Below are 16,520 nucleotides of genomic sequence, written 5' to 3'. Positions count from 1 at the left end.
CAACCTGGAACCAGTGTGGATGTTCCTGGATGTCATATAATGTTGTTTTGTGGAGGGAATGAAAGAGAAGCCACACAATCTTTTCACAGGCCTCGGGGTACCAGAAATTGCTGTCCTGTCATTTATTTTAAAAGAACTAAAATCGGGTCTAGCCTTAAGAAGGGCAAATAATAACCTAAACTATGTTTACACAGATACACTTTTAGGTAAACATTAAAGTCAATATCAAGTTCCCCCAAATAATCCCAGTGGATTCAGCTGAAATTACATTAGATTCAAAGATACCCTTGAAGAGAATCAGTATCTTCACAATATTATTCTTCCCATTCCAATAACGTGTATGAATCTTCATTTAAGTAACTTTTTGGCCTTTAATTAAGTTTTACAGTATATACTTCACATATATATTATATATTTATATTTCTTGTTAAATTTATTCCTAGATATTTGTTTTTGTTGTTGTTTCTGAAATTTGTTTTCCATTGCATTTCCCAGTGGATTGTTTTTAATATATATAGGAAAGCAAATTGATGTTTGATTGACCTTATTGCTAGGTACCCTACTTAACTCTATTATCAGTTTTAATTTTTCCTCCATCTGATCTTGTTGGATTTCTTGACATCTTAGCATCTACATATAGTGATGATTTTGTCTCTTTTTTCAATTTGTCTACATATCCCAACACAACTGTGAGTAAAAGTACAAACAGGCTATTTGCCTTATTCTCAAATAGGTCAATATGTTATCATTATTTTCTAAATAGATGTTTTTTATAGTAATAGGAAAATTTATTTCCTTTCCTCTCACTGGAATGAATTACATTTTACCCAATGCCTTTCAGCACTATTAAAGGTAATGGGTGACAATATGCCTCTTCATGTTAAACCTTGCTTTCTTGGGTAGAAAACTTAACTTGATCAAGATAATGACCTCACTGCTCCTCCCTCCTTCTCTCCTCACATTTAAGCCACAACAGATCACACTGGTTCGGCCTCCAAAACAAACCCTGTATACCTCTACTTTTCATATTTCTATTATTACAGCCACCTTGTTATAACTGTCATCTCTTACCTGGTCTACAGACCACTGCTTCCACTTATGCTCTCCAGTCCCTGTCATCCACACAACACCTAGGATGATGGACGGATGGATGGATAGATGGGTGGATGGATAGGTGGTGCGTGGATGGATGAGGATAGATATATGGGTAAACGGGTGGATGGATGGATGGATGCTGGCTTGCCTGATCTGCTTCTTCTCCACATACCCTTTAGATGGCCAGCAGTATTCAAATTTTGTTAAACTAGTTGGGCCATTTCAGCATAAATAAAGTCCCCCCACTCCTAATTTTATTAATAGTAGGTTATTGGGGAAAGATGGTTTTGGAAATATAAACTCCAGACACAATCTTTTCTAAAAGGCCCAAATTTATTCTTGAAGGTTCTGTGCCTTCCCCTTTACTCTCTGATAATTTTTACTCTTCTCATGTCCTGGTGTAACTCCATATGAACACTGCAACCATTCCTTCAGCTCTTTACTTTCTCCCCGGACCTAACTCTGAGTGTAGTTCTATAACTATTAATTAAAACACAACACAGGGAATCCAAAATGAAATTACTGTTGGTTGAACACAAACTGAGATCAACCCATAATATCATATGCTCTGGGGAGCTGGTGGTTGTTCATTTATTATAAGAATCTTATCAGGAAAATAGTCTAATAAAAATTATTAGATTTAAAATATGCCAATAAATTTTTTCCTTTCTTGCCTTAGTAACTTTTGAGTGAAAGAGATCTCAACACATTGTCTAAGCAACACTACATATAAAATTGGACATGGTGAGAAGAGAAGCATTTAAAGGAAGGATGTTGTGATTTTGTCTAATTCAACTCACGGGAATATCTTTGAAAAGAAGCTGGCTCCAGGTGGAATGAAGTAAGCATGCTACACTCAGCACTCTCACTGGACACAGACATGGACCCAGGAGAGAACAAAAGGGCTGGGAGAGCTGAGTTATGCCCAAGAAGACCCAACTCTCAAGTGCCACCAAACCAGTGCTTAGGTTCTTGTAATTTTGTCTTCCCTTTTGTGAGGCCTGGACATAAAGACAGTCCACAACCAAAAATACACAGCCAGAAAAATAACAACTAAGTCTCAGAAGGTGCAGAGTGGGGGCTCCTGGGGTTTCCTTCTGTTTCTTTTTCCTGCTCTCTTCCTCCAGCCCCCAGCATTCCCATGGTGCACAGAGAGCAAATAGGCACCTAAAGCTCTGAGGCAGGGACCCTTCTGTCTGACCAGACAGCCTTGAACCCAGGTGCACGGGGCGAGTCCCTGCACTCACTCTGGCCCCCAGATGGCTGGTGTGTGACACAGAGAGTCTGGGAAGAGCAGTGGGGCAGGGAAGCTAATGCCCAGCCTCCTGGCCACGGACTGCAGAAAGGACTTCAGGAAAATCAGACAGCAGGGGGTGTGGGAGAGCTGCCCGGCCTCACCACTCACCACGTGTATAAGGACCTGACCCAACAGCACATAGAAGCCTTGAGAACTGAGTTGTGGGACCTGGACCTGGGGTGGCGCACACAGGAGAGGAGGCCCCACCGATGCTGAGATCCAGGAATGCTCAAGTCCCTCCTATGAAGTGATGGGTACCAAGGGCCCCCATGGGTGTTGGATACGGATACAGAGGGCTGAGGACATAGTACATAGGCCGGGCGAACTAAGTTGACATCGCAGCCACAGAAGGTGGGCTGGAAATTACAGCCTGAACCAGCCCAGGCACAATGACTGCTAAAAACTCAATAATCTGCTTAGGACTGAAACAAAACCCAGGGCTTCCCTGGCGGCTCAGTGGTGAAGAATCTGCCTGCCAATGCAGGAGACACAGGTTTGATTCCTGGTCCGGGAAGATCCCACATGCCGCGGAGCAACTAAGCCCGAGCACCACAACTACTGAGCCTTGCTCTAGAGCCCGGGGAGCTGCAACGACTGAAGCCCACATACCCTAGAGCCTGTGTTCCACAACAAGAGAGGCCATCACCATGAGAAGCACATGCACCATGGTCGAGAGTAGCCTTTGCTTGCTGCAACTAGAGGAAAGCTGGTACAGCAACGAAGACCCAGAACAGCCAAAATAAATCAATTAAAAAAACTGTTATAGAAAAAAGAAACAAAACACAGATCCTCATAGTATAATACTAACAATATCTGGGATGCAGTCCAAAACTACTCAGCATATGCATCACCAGCAAAGTCACAATTCTGAACAGATTACGGAAAGGGAGTAACTTTGCAATGGGGAAACCTGGAAAATTCTATTTTACCTGAGCAATGGAGGTTAACATCACTGGTGACAAGTCACCTTGCTGCCACGCACACCCTTGACAGGAGATGCCACCCTCAAAGGTGACATACAGCATAACCCCATATGTGTGACCTTCTGGGTAAGTGAAGAAGAGCAGGCCAGTGGCTGCTGGGGGCAAGAGGGGAGGGTGTGATCACAGAGGAACAGGAGTGTGCTGGTCTGATGAATCACAATCGGGGTGGTAGGCACTGCTCCACACAATGATAAAACTTACACAACTATACACACATGCAGACACACAGAGACACACACACACATATACACGAAGTCGACTTCACTGTGTATTAAGAAAAAATTTTAAAGTTGCTTGTTTACAGTGATGAAATGGCCTTTTCTCTCTGCTCTCCTGGGCAAACACCTTGTTCTGGAGACACAGACCCAGGATCAGCCTGTACAAAGCCCCCTCCTCCACCTCAGGGAGACGTCACCATCTGGGGTGTGTTTCTATATCCTCTGTTCACTGCTCTAATCTTCATCATCTCACTGACCAGGACCTGAGGAAACTAAGGCTGACCGCCAACAAGATAAGAAGCAAGTGAACAAATACTGAGTGCATTGTACACAGATGGACATTCACTGATGCACGTGCTTATGTTGCTAAAGCATGAGTGACAGTATTTAAGACATCAGTCCTATGCTATTCATCACAGTCACTTACCTCACATATGTAAGATTAAATCTTATAGGCAGCTGAAAGTCCAGCTGGATTGTAGCACATTGATGGTATCTGCCAAGAGCATCCTTGATTTCTATATCAATCTGTAAATTCAAAGATGTTCCCTTAGACACAGTTTTTACTTTCCAGTTTTACTCTTTTTGAGGCATACTGCCTACTTACTTTAGGACCATAAAATGCTCCGTCTCCAGGGTTTATCTTCCATGGTTTCCCAAATTCCATCAAGCTATTCCGTAGATGCTGTTTTTTAATAAGAAGAGAACATTAGTAACTTCCACTTCATTGTACATTTTCTTTTTGTCCTGTAGCTCAAAATAGTAAGTCACAGTTAATCTTCACTACATTCCATGTTAGTTCCAGTTGTTCTTACTGAGCCTCTCTTACAGTCAGTAAACTCTGGGTGAGGACACAGGAAGATGACTAAGATGGTGCCTGCTCTCAAGAAACAGACACTTTAACTGGGGGAGAAAGGATCACTCACTGACATGTCCAGTGAATCCCAATGAGAGGTGGGGGGGAACTAGGGCTCGTCTGCCCCTGCAGCCCCCCACCTCACACTCCCAGCGCCTCTCAGGAGGGACCCTGCATGGTAAAGGGCAAGCAGGCTCTGCCCTGCCCCTCGTGCACTCCGTTACAGGTGTAAGAAGACCTGGGGCAGGGGCAGGCTGCGCACCCTCTTTTGCTCTCCCCCATCTCTGTGCCTGCGGCTGGTGGGCAGCGCCCCTGGTGACCTATGGGGTGTGGAAGTGGGAGGCTCTCCATGGTCTGTAAGCCACACACAGTCCTTCCAGCCAGCTGGCAGTGGAGACACCCGTCCATGCTGACGGGGCCGGATGTGCACACGACAGTAGGGTCAGGGCACTCTGGGTCTTCTGGACACTCCCTCCCTGTGGAAGCAGCTTCTCTGGGTAGCATCCAGGCTTCTGTCAGAACAGCAGCCAGACTCCTGTCACTGTCCCTGTGCACTGGGACCCGAATGGTGACGCTGGGGGTGGAGCGCCCTGAGGGGGTGACCCTGGGGGTGGAGTGTTTCTGAAGGGACTCTGGTGCATGTTCTCAGACAAAGTGAGGCCCAGCTACAGCAGCTGAGGGAGGGGAGGAGTTTCAGGGAATTAAAATTTTTTTAAAAAGCCAGGTTTGGGGGAAGAGCATACGGTAGAAGCCTCTGAAGACACAGGGATTGGGAGGCGCAGCTGGAGAGGCCAAGGGTCAGAAAGCTTCGAGTTTACGCAAGATCTGGCCAGGGCTGGAACCTCTGCTCCTAGGCCTGGCTGTATACACTGCCCAGCACCCCTTCTCCCTGCCATCTATCTGTCCTGTCCCACATTCGCCACATCTCTGGCTCCCAGGAGCACTGGGGTCTAGACTGTGGTTCTTGCTGGGCTCCAGACACAGTTGTCTGCTTGTGGTGTGTGGGTGGGGCTGGAGGGCTCTTAACAACTCATTACAACTCTGGAAAGTAGCACATAGAGAGGCTGGGGTTAACCTGGTTCTGAGGAACTGAGGGACCTACATTGGTCCCATGGGCAGAGGTCTGACCAGAGCTGCTAAAAAACGAGCCAGAGGATTTCTTGAAAAACTTATGAAATTGGTTATTAGGAAGCAGCACTGAAAAGACTACAAACAAAAATCTGATATAAACTAAAGTGTGAAACAAATGTTAGGTATCGTTCTTATCAGTGTTTGAAGAAAACTGGATTAACTGTGTTCTACGATTAGCACATTTATCCCAAACTTCCCAGTCTTTAATTTCCATTGCAAAGCATCACAACATCATGAAAGGTAAATGAAAGGTAACACTTTGCTTCTCCCTACCTTTTCAGCTTCATCCCATAACTCGATCTCTCCCAGGAAGTTTTCAGGTCTTGTTGACAAATTTAATTGAAAGCAGAAGCCAAACGTTGAGTAAACAGACTGCAGAAACTGCAAACACCCTTTTATCTCCTCTTCAATCTGAAATTAGAGCAAATGAGAAATTAAATCCATTTACAGCATTAAAGAAAATTCTTCCTGTCAGCTAGAAATAAAGTGCGATTTTATTGTGGAGGACAGTCCACGGCACTGTTCGCCTTGTTGTCTTTTTCTCACTGGAATATTCACAGGACACCTGCCAGATGCCCATATGCACCTCCAGGCTGCTGGGCCAGCACAGAACCGGGCAAAAATACAGTTGAGGGTGCCTCTCCATGTACATGCCACCCAGGAGGAAGAGCAGCTGGCCAGAGGATGTGATAGCCAAGCTGCACCCAGAAGACAGGTGACAGTCCTCCAATGTGGCCAGGGCGGGAACCCCTCTGAGCACAGGAAACATGGAGGGTGAAGGCCAGAGGACAGAGGAGTGGGTGAGGGCAGGCCAGCCGTGGGAGCTGCCTGTGACCGGGCAGAAGGCAGAGACAGAGTACACAGGATGGAGGCAGACCAGGGCTAGAGGAAATCCAGTGCTACCAGAGCCAGGATGAAAGCTGCACTTTTGAACCAGCAAGCAGTGAGAAGCGGTGCAGAGGAACAACACAGTTCACCATGATTGTTTGAATCTGGGAAACTGATCAGCAAGATGAGAAGAGCAGCCCATCTGGGAGTTTCTGGGATTCTTCAGGAGTGGGAGGCTGGTGCTAGAAACAAGTAGCTGAAACAGGGGTGGGCTGCATCTGCAGGACACCTGTCCTTGTTCACTAACAGACAGTGATTGCCTATGGAGTCAGCACTGCGCCGGATGCAGGGAAATGAGGAATGAATGAAATTATTCAGGAATAGCATGCTTAAGAAGAGCGATCGACAGGGCTTGTGATAAACTGGACATGAGACTTGAAAACCAGGCCTGGGTTCCTGGCTGGGGCTGTGGAGAGGGTGCCGAAGTGTTGCTGAAAGGAGAGGACGTGGGGAGAGAGGCAGAAGAAGGGCTGGCACTGGACCTGGCCTATGTGAGGGTGTGTGTGAGGCCAAGCAGACACGTCCCCTGGAGGGCTGGGGTCTGGAGTTCACAGGGTCAGCTGAGACATGCAACTGAGGTTAGCGAAGGGACTGAAGACAGAGAGTGAGTGCAGGGTGAGAAGAGCAGGGCTGAGCTGAGAGGCCAAAAGAGGAGGAAGATGAGCACTTCTAAGTGTTAGCGAGATGGGGCAGCAAAAATATAGACGCAGAGAAAGGGTACCAGCAAGGGGTTGCTTCTGTTCTATCACTGTGGATTAGGTTTGCAGATTTTCATCAGTGGAACCACATGTCCATGCTATTTTCTTTCAGTTTTTACACTCAGTGCTTCCCAGGTGATACTAATGGTAAAGAAGTTGCCTGCCAATGCAGGATTCAGAAGAGATGTGGTATGATCCCTGGGTTGGGAAGATCCCCTGGAGAAGCAAATGACAACCCACTCCAGTATTCTTGCCTGGAGAATCCCATGGACAGAGGAGACTAGTGGGCTACAGTCCATGGGGTCGCAGAGTCAGACACGACCAAAGTGACTTCATGCACATAGCATTTATTTATTTCAAGGGCTTCCCAGGTGGCACTAGTGGTAAAGAATCCGCCTGCCAATGCAGCAGACACAAGAGACATGGTTTGATCCCTCAGGAAGATCCCCTGGAGAAGGAAATGGCAACTCACTCCAGTGTTCTTGCCTGGAAAAATTACATGGACAGAGGAGCCTGGTGTGCTGTAGTCCATGGGGTCGCAAAGAGTCAGACACGACTGAGCGACCGAAATTACCAGTAAATGATTATTTCGAGATCCATCCATGCTGCAGTGTCAGCAGCAGATCACTCTTTTTCCTGCTGAGCAGCTGTCCACTCTGTGGATGCACCACTGTTCCTTTACACACTCACCAGTCACTGGGCTGTTTCTACATTTCGACAACTTCAAACAAAGCTGCTCTGAACATGTGTACAGGTCTTTGTATGGACGTGTGCTTTGTTTTTCTCTTGGGAAAAGAAAAGCAGTAAGATGGCTGGGACATATGGTAGGTGCATGTTTCACTTTAAGAAACTGCCAAACTATTTCTCAGAGGAACTGTACCATCTTCAACCTCCACAACTGGTGAGAGGGAGATCTAGTGCCTCCACACACTCAACACATGTCAGAGTCTGTCTCTGAAATGTCAGCCACTCTGCAGGCATAGAGGCAGCTCATAGGGCATCCATCTCCATTTCCTCAGTAACCGATGATCCTTAACACTTCATTCACATGATTCTTTGCCATCTGCTTAGTGTGTTAGATGTGTACCTTCTCTTGTACATATTCTTAGGTAAACTGAAAGGTCACATCTTTTTGCCCATTTTTTAAAGTTAAACTTTTAATTTTGAGGTTCACATGCAGTTGCAAGAAATAAGACAGGGATCTTTTAGCCATTTACTCAGTGTCCCCAATGATGATATAATTTTTGCTTTAATCATCAGATGTAACACAGAAAACTCAAAAGAAAAAGGAAAAGCAATATTTATTGTAGTTAACTGAGCTTCCCTGGTGGCTCAGCGGTAAAGAAATCTGCCTGCCAATGCAGGAGATGTGAGTTCATTTCCTGGTCCAGAAAGATCCTCTAGAGAAGGATCCCATTCCAATATTCTTGTCTGGGAGATTCCATGGACAGAGGAGCCTGGCAGGCTTCGGTCCATGGGGTTGCAAAAGAGTCAGACCCTACTAAGCAACTAAACAACAGCAACAAGTTGTACTTACCATGTTTTATTTTTACAGTTCTTTCTTCGTTCTGAATGTTCTGACACTCTTTCTTTTATAATTTCCTTTCTCTTTAGAGAAATTCCTACAGCAATCTTTTAAGGTAGATCTAATGTCTTAATTTCACCTTCATCGCTGAAAGATTTTTTGGGGGGAGATATAGATTTAAGAGTTATATCTACATTTGGAAAATGCTGTGACTCCTCCTTCTGGCCTCTGAATTTTGTTTTTTAAATTTTTATTGGAGTATAGCTGCTTTACAGTGTTGTGTTAGTTTCTGTTCTACAGCAAAGTGATTCAGTAACATGTGTACATATATCCCCTCTTTGCCACCACAGAGCATTGAGTGCCCACGTTATACAGGTTATATTTCATTTTGATGAGAAATCTGCTGTTATTTCATTTTTAATTTTTTTCTTGAAGGTAAGGTATCACTTCTTTCTGTTTTCATTTTTTTCTTTATAGTTTTTCTAAGTTTGGCTCTAATGTGTCTAATGTTTCTTTGTTGTTGTTTAGTCACTAAGTTGTGTCTGATCTTTGGTGACCAGATGGACTGTAGCCTGCCAGGCTCCTCCTCTGTTCATGGGTTCCCAGGTGAGAATACTGGAGTGCGTAGCCATTTTCTTCTCCAGGGGATCTTCCTGATCCAGGGATTGAATCCACGTCTACTGCATTGGCAGGTGTGTTCTTTACCACTGCACCACCTGGTTTGGGTTTATCCCACTTGGACTTTCTCAGCTACTTGAATCTGTAAGCTTATGGCCTTTGCTATATTTGGCCAGTTTTCAGCCATTACCTCTTTGAGTACTTCTTCACTTCCACCCTACTCTATTTTTCCAGAACTCTGGTGACATATATATTAGGCATTTGTTATAGTCCCACCGGTCTCTGAGGTTCTGTTCATTTTTCTCTCAGTCTCTTTTCTGTTCTTTCAGCTGGTGTCAATTCTATTGGTGTCTTCAAGTTCACTGATTCTTTTCTCTGTCTCCTCCATTCTTCTCATGAATCCATCCACTGAATATTTCATTTTGGTTATTACAGTTTTCAGTTCTAAAATCTCCATTTGGTTCTTCTTTATATCTTCTATTTCCTGAGATTTTTTTAATTGTGCATTTGTTCCAAGTGTGTTTGTAATTGCTTATTGAGATATTTTTATGGTGGCCTCACCAAATAATTCAAACAACCCTATCATCTCCGCAGCAGGGTGCCTACACTACCCTTTTTCATCCAAGTTGAGATTTTTCTTCTTCTTGACATGATGACTGATTTCTGAAATCTGGATATTTTGGCTATTATAAGACTTTGGATTTTATTTAAATTACCTGTTTTAGCTGTCTTCCATGGACTCTGCTGGAACAGGGAGGGAGGACTGTCTGGCTATTGAAGAGTGGGAGCACATGTCAGGGTTTCCCACTGGGGACTGTGAGGAAGGCAGGGGCTCCCTGTTACTGCTGGGTGACAGCAGTTCTACACCCTGGTAGGTTCTCAGATGATGCTAGGAGTGGCTGAAGTGTCCTGGTACCACTCCTCATGTGGCTTCTACTGATCCCAGGGTGCAGCCTCATCACTGAGGAGTGCTGGCGGGAGTCTCATCTCCCCCCTCAAGCAGGCAGTGGAGGAGGCACCATGTGACTGCCAGGTGAAGAATTCCAGGTGCCACTTAGTCTCCACTGACATTACAGGGTGGGTGTAGGGGTTCCCCGTTAATGCCTGCCAGGAATGAGCAGAATTTGGCATGACTCCTGTGTTTGGTAGAATTCCTTAGTGATCCCTTCTGGGCCTGGAGTTTCCTTTGTGGAAAGCTTGCTAACTACCAACTCAACTTCTTTCACAAACAAAGGACTACTCAGATTATCTATCTCTTCTTGAGTAAAATTTAGTAAAGTAAATTTACTAAATTGAGTAAAATTTGTGTTTTTCAAAGAATTTGTTCGTTTAATTTAATTTGTCAAATTTACTGGTGTAAGCACATTCACCTTATTATCCTATTAATATCTGTGGAATCTGCAGGAATGTCACATCTCTGAGTCTGAAGTTTTTTTCTTCTTTTTTTGCTGCACATTGTTGATTGTGGGATCTTGGTTCCACAATCAGGGATCAAACCCAGGCCCCAGGCAGTAAGAGCACAGAGATCTAACCACTAGACTGCCAGGGAACTTTCCAGTCTTGATTATTTTTAATTAGTTTTCTCTCTGACAAACCTAAAGGTTTATGAACTTTATTGCTCTAGGAGACCCAGCCTCTGGGTTGATATTGCATATTGTTTTTCTTTTTTCTATTTCACTGATTTCTTTTCTGCTATTGCTTTCTTTTTTCTGTTCATCTCTAATGTAATTTGCTCTCCTTTTTCTAGTCTATTAAATAGAAGTTGAAAACATCTTTGAAAACATTCTTGTTTTCTAATGTGGTTGTTCCTCTAAAGTACCATTTTAATAGCATCCCACAAATCCTGATATACTGTGTTTCTTTTACATTTCATTTGGTATAGAGCTGACCCTTGAACATGGCTGGGGTTAGGAGTACTGGCCCCTCACACAATGAAAAACCCATACATAACTGTACAGTTGGCCCTCAGTTTGCAGTTGCACACCTGCAGATTTAGCTAACTGTGACTCACGGAGCAGTGCTATATGTATTCATAAAAACTTCTGTGTAGAAATAGACAGGGGCAGTTCAAACTTGTGTTGTGCACAGGTTAGTGTACAATATTTTCTAATTTCCCTTTGATTTCCTATTTGACACATGGTTATTTAGAAGCATATGACTCACTTTCCAAATATTTGGGGATTTTCCAGATAGTTTTCTGTTATTGAGTTCTACCTCAATTTCAAAGTAGCCAGAGAACTTTTAAAAAATTATTTATTTAATTTTTTTTTTTGGTCTGTGCTGGGTCTTCATCACTGCACAGGCTTTTTCCCTAGTGGTGAGCAGGGCCCACTCTCTAGCTGCAGTGTTCGGGCTTCTCGTTGCGGTCACTTCTCTTGTGGAGCACGGGCTCTAGGGTATATGGACTCAGTAGTTGGGGCTTACAGGCTTCAGAGTACAAGCTCTAGCTGTGGCACACTAGGTTAGCTGCCCACAGCATGTGGGATCTTAGTTCTCAGACCAGGGATCAAACCCATGTCTCCTGCATTGGCATGTAGATTCTTTACCACTGAGCCACCAGGGAAGCCCCAGAGAACATATTCTGCATGAACTGAATCCCTTTAAATTTACTGAGACTCATTTTATGGCCCGGAATATGGTCTATCTTGGAATATGTCCTGTGGGCACTTTCAAAGAATGTGTACTCCATTATTGATTGGAGGGGTCTACAACTGTCTATTATGTCAAACCATCTAATAGTGGCCCTTTGCATGGCAATTTGAATTTGAATTAAGATGAAAACCTGAAAAAGTAAATTCTAACTTTCAGGCAAAGCTGAAAAACAAACACATCCAAAATTTCACCAATACCCTCAAAATAATGTTACTTAATAATTAATGTTAATAAAATTGGAAGAAGCTTAAAAGAAAAAAAAAAACTTCATGTCTAGAAAAACAAACAACCCAATCAAAAAATGGGCAGAAGACCTAAACAGACATTTCTCCAAAGAAGACATAAAAATGGCCAACAGGCACATGAAAAAATGCTCAACATCAATAATTATTAGAGAAATGCAAATGAAAACTACAATGAGGTATCACCTCATACTAGTCAGAATGGCCATCATCAAAATGTCTATAAAATAATAAATGCTGGAGAGGGTGTAGAGAAAAGGGAACCCTTCTACACTGTTGCTAGAATATAAATTGGTACAGTCACTATGAAGAACAGTATGGAGCATCCTTAAAAAGCTAAAAATAGCGTTGTCATATGATCCAGCAATTCCACTCCTGGACATATATCCAGAAGATGAAAACCCTAATTTGAAACGACACATGCACCCCAATGTTCACCGCAGCACTATTCACAATAGCCAACACATGGAGGCAAACTAAATGACCACTGACAGAGGAATGGATAAAGAAGATATGGTGCATATCTACAATGGAATGTTACTCAGCCACAAAAAGAAAGAAATGACGCCATTTGCAGCAACATGGATAAACCTAGAGATCATCATACTAAGTGCAGTAAGTCAGAGAAAGACAAAATTCATATGAGATCATTTATATGTGGAATCTAAAAAAACAATACAAAAAAATGTGTTGGAACTGTTGGGACCTCGGAGACTAGGCTGAACAACTCAGTTCACGGCCACTCTGAAAGGCCCAGCAATGCGTCTAAGGTAGCCACACAGGACCCATGCTGACCACGCCTCCCTGAGTCCCCATTTACCTACCCTAACATGGACCCATGCTGACCATGCTTCCCTTAGTCCCCGTTTACCTACTCCACCATGGACCTGTGCTGACCATGCCTCCCTGAGTTCCCGTCTACCTGTTCCACTGTGCAGAAGATGTGAGCGTCATCCTGCTGGAAGCGCCTGACGCGGGTCAAGCCACTCAGAGCTCCTGATGGCTCATTCCTGTGAAGAACCCCGAAGTCAGCAAGTCTGATCGGCATTTCCCTCCAAGACCGTGGACGATGGGCAAACATCAGACTAGAAAAGACACAGGGGCACACGGTGTTTCCTTACTGCAGAAGAGATGCAGTAACCATCTGAATGTTAGTAAGTTAACAATTAAATGACTCAGGATTTGTTAACACCTGATTCTGGTTCTTAGATCACCAATTAAAAGAAATTTCTTCTCCCATGAATTACTGAATGCTGTATTTACATCATTGCACACTCTGAGAAAGAACCCAATCATCTCCTCCAGAAATACTGCTCACTATTCTCATTCACCCATTTGCACTAACCATCTACGATCCATTTCAAAGGCTACTTCCTAAGTGAGGCAGCCCTGGACACTCCCCAGAAGGGCTGGTCAGTCGAGCCTCAAGCTCCAAGAACAGCCAGAATTGCCACACTTTTGACACTGGTCTTACTTTTTCAATAACTGTCTGTCTGTGTATTTGTTCCTTCTGCACTCTGTTCATGAGCTCCAGAAGGAAATGGCTGTGTCTAAAGCACCCCGCTAATACTCTCTGCATGAAAGGCCTCTCTTCTGCAGGAAGCAACCCTCGCTCCCACACCCCATCACTACTAAGCCACTGTGGTCCTGATTCCTTGTTCTGAGGTAAGAAAATACAAAATTACACCTTCTGCTTGTGTTTAACTTTCTTGTAATAATACTGAAATCACAGCTTCAACTAGTACCCAATGGGAAAATGAGTTAAGAAGTAGTTAATACAGGAGTTTTGGAGAACGCAAAGCACTAGGTTTTAGCCTCCACCTTTGTTTAAAAAAAGAGGCTATAGAATATTTATATATCAGTTTTCATAAAACTAAAGATAAATATATATCTTTTATATGCAGTTACCACAGAATTGAACTTCCTTTAGTCTTTACTGAAAAGGGCAAAGAGTTTTCTTCAGTATTCAGAGGTTTCTTTCAAGCAGTTACCTTTTAAGGTCAATTTACTGAAACTGTGTATGTTGATAAGAAGCTACAATAGGTGGGATATTTTTTGGTGGAAAATTGTACCTGTTCACTTCTAGTTGTAAAATCTACTTCTCTGACAAGGTTGCAATTACATCCTATGCAGCTTTATGATAATTGCATTTTTTCATAGACTCTAAGACAACCTTGACTGTAAGATGGACCATTACATTATGTACAACCAAGAAAGAACACAACCATGAATTAAAATATGGCATAATGCTAAGATACAAATTATAAGACACATCTCAACTTCAGGGATGTTGAGATACGGAGGGGAATGCATCCTAAAATCAATGAAATCCAATCACTGACTGTGAGCTCACGGGCCTTGTTATAATCACCCAAATAGCACGTAAGAACTAAATGTTCTGCAAATGTGCATATTTGAAGTATATTACCACTGGAAAGAGAAATGTAATAATTTATAAAATTGATGGGTAATATTATCCTCTGAGAAGCACAAAATACTAAATGTTTTCCAGCCAACAGCCCACATCTGGCAAAGAGCTAACATATTTTAAAAGTAAATTCATCCTCCAGAATGAAACAACTTTGTAAAGATGATTTCTAAACACCATTCTTCATGTTAAAGGATTCTCTTAACTCCAAAAAGCAAAATAACATTAAAAACTAACTGTAGTGAAGTACCTGCTAGGTACAGATCTGCTTCATTTTTCATACTCACCAGTGCCCTGGGCAATTCATGGGCTTAAGGGCGAAAGTGTCCTTGTCGATGTCAAAGGTGAACATGTTCTCACTGTAATGCTGCCAGTGTCCAGAGGCCTCCCAGAGCTTGCAGCTGTACATGTTGGGGGACAGGACCTCCGTGAAGTTGCGCTGGTGGTGCTGCTCCTAAAGGAGACAGGCGCGCAGAGCTGAAATCTGCTGGGGCAGGGCATAACTGCAGGCAAGAGATATCCAGACAAGGACTGCTAAATTCAGGATCATGCCTTACATCAGTTCACAGCTAATATGCCCTTGGTTTTAAGCATGGTACCTTATGGATCATAAAAGAAAGATTCATGTATGCTCAGTATATAAATATATTCACTTTATACGGCAACCCACTTCAGTATTCTTGCCTGGAGAATCCCATGGAGAGAGGAGCTTGGTAGGCTCCAGTCCACAGTTGCAAAGAGTTGGGCATGACTGAAGCAACTTAGCATGCAAGCATACACGCACATATTCATTTTATAATATAATGGTATGTAGTATATAACAGCAGTCCCCAACATTTTTGGCACCAGGATCAGTTTTGGGGTAGACAATTTTTCCACTGACTGGCGGCAGGGGTAGCGGAGGTTGGGATGATTCAAATGTCTTACATTTATTGTGTGTGTCCACGTGTGTGAAGTCACTTCAGTTGTGTCCGACTCTATGGGACCCCATGGATGGACTGTAGCACACCAGGCTCCTCTGTCCATGGAATTCTCCAGGCAAGAATACTAGAGTGGGTTGCCATGCCCTCCTCCAGGGGATATTCCCAACCCAGGGATCAAACCCAGGTCTCCTGCATTGGCAGGTGGATTCTTTACCACTAGTCCCACCTGAGAAGTCCACATTTATTGTGCACTTTGTTTCTATTGTTATTGCATTGTTATATATAATGAAATAATTATACAACTGACCATAATGCAGAATCAGTGGGAGCCCTGAGCCTGTTTTCCTGCACCCGGATGGTCCCATCTAGGGGCGCTGGAAAACAGTGACACCTGGAGTGTGTTGCATATGTCCAGCCTACTCCATGATCCCGTTTTGGCTGCTGTCACTGCAGACGCTGCCTGCAATGTGGGAGACCCTGGTTTGATTTCTGGTTTGGGAGGATCCGCTGGAGATGGGATAGGCTATCCACTCCAGCATTCTTGGGCTTCCTTTGTGGCTTAGCTGGTAAAGAATCCACCTGCAATGCAGGAGACCTGGGTTTGATCATCCCTGAGTTAGGAAGATACCCTGGAGAAGGGAAAGGCTACCCACTCCAGTATTCTGGCCTGGAGATTTCCATGGACTGTACAGTCCATGGGGTTGCAAAGAGTTGGACATGACTGAATGCCTTTCACTTTCACTGCAAAAAACCCTGCTTCACCAAGATGGGATACTGGAAATGGAAGCAAGCTTTTCAGTGCTATTGTGGCAGTCTCAGGATATTCCACCTCAACCTTAATCTAAAATGTATGGAGATTTGGAGTTGTGTCAAACATACTCTTAAGGCCACCATCATTTGCAGTCTCAGGTGTCACACAGAACATTTCCTCCTTCCTCTCTCACAAGAAGTTCCACAGTTGACCTA

At 43.7% G+C, this 16,520-nt stretch overlaps 1 protein-coding gene across 2 annotated transcripts in view; it reads right to left on the bottom strand.

Moving 5' to 3' along the window:
* TARS3 (threonyl-tRNA synthetase 3) overlaps window positions 1–16,520 on the bottom strand; it is a 43,671-nt gene that overhangs the window by 6,587 nt on the left and 20,564 nt on the right. For both annotated transcript variants that reach the window (XM_065906213.1, XM_065906214.1), the window contains exons 11-15: window positions 14,919–15,085; window positions 13,126–13,288; window positions 5,854–5,991; window positions 4,201–4,278; window positions 4,021–4,121 (exon numbers count right to left, since the gene is read on the bottom strand). In XM_065906213.1, coding sequence (XP_065762285.1) covers window positions 4,021–4,121; window positions 4,201–4,278; window positions 5,854–5,991; window positions 13,126–13,288; window positions 14,919–15,085 — 647 coding nt within the window. The remainder of the gene's footprint in view (window positions 1–4,020; window positions 4,122–4,200; window positions 4,279–5,853; window positions 5,992–13,125; window positions 13,289–14,918; window positions 15,086–16,520) is intronic.

The sequence above is a fragment of the Muntiacus reevesi genome, chromosome 15 (assembly GCF_963930625.1).
Source record: "Muntiacus reevesi chromosome 15, mMunRee1.1, whole genome shotgun sequence".
NCBI lineage: Eukaryota > Metazoa > Chordata > Mammalia > Artiodactyla > Cervidae > Muntiacus > Muntiacus reevesi.
The sequence above is the reverse complement of the archived record's forward strand: the minus strand, read 5'-3'. Positions and strand labels throughout refer to the sequence as shown.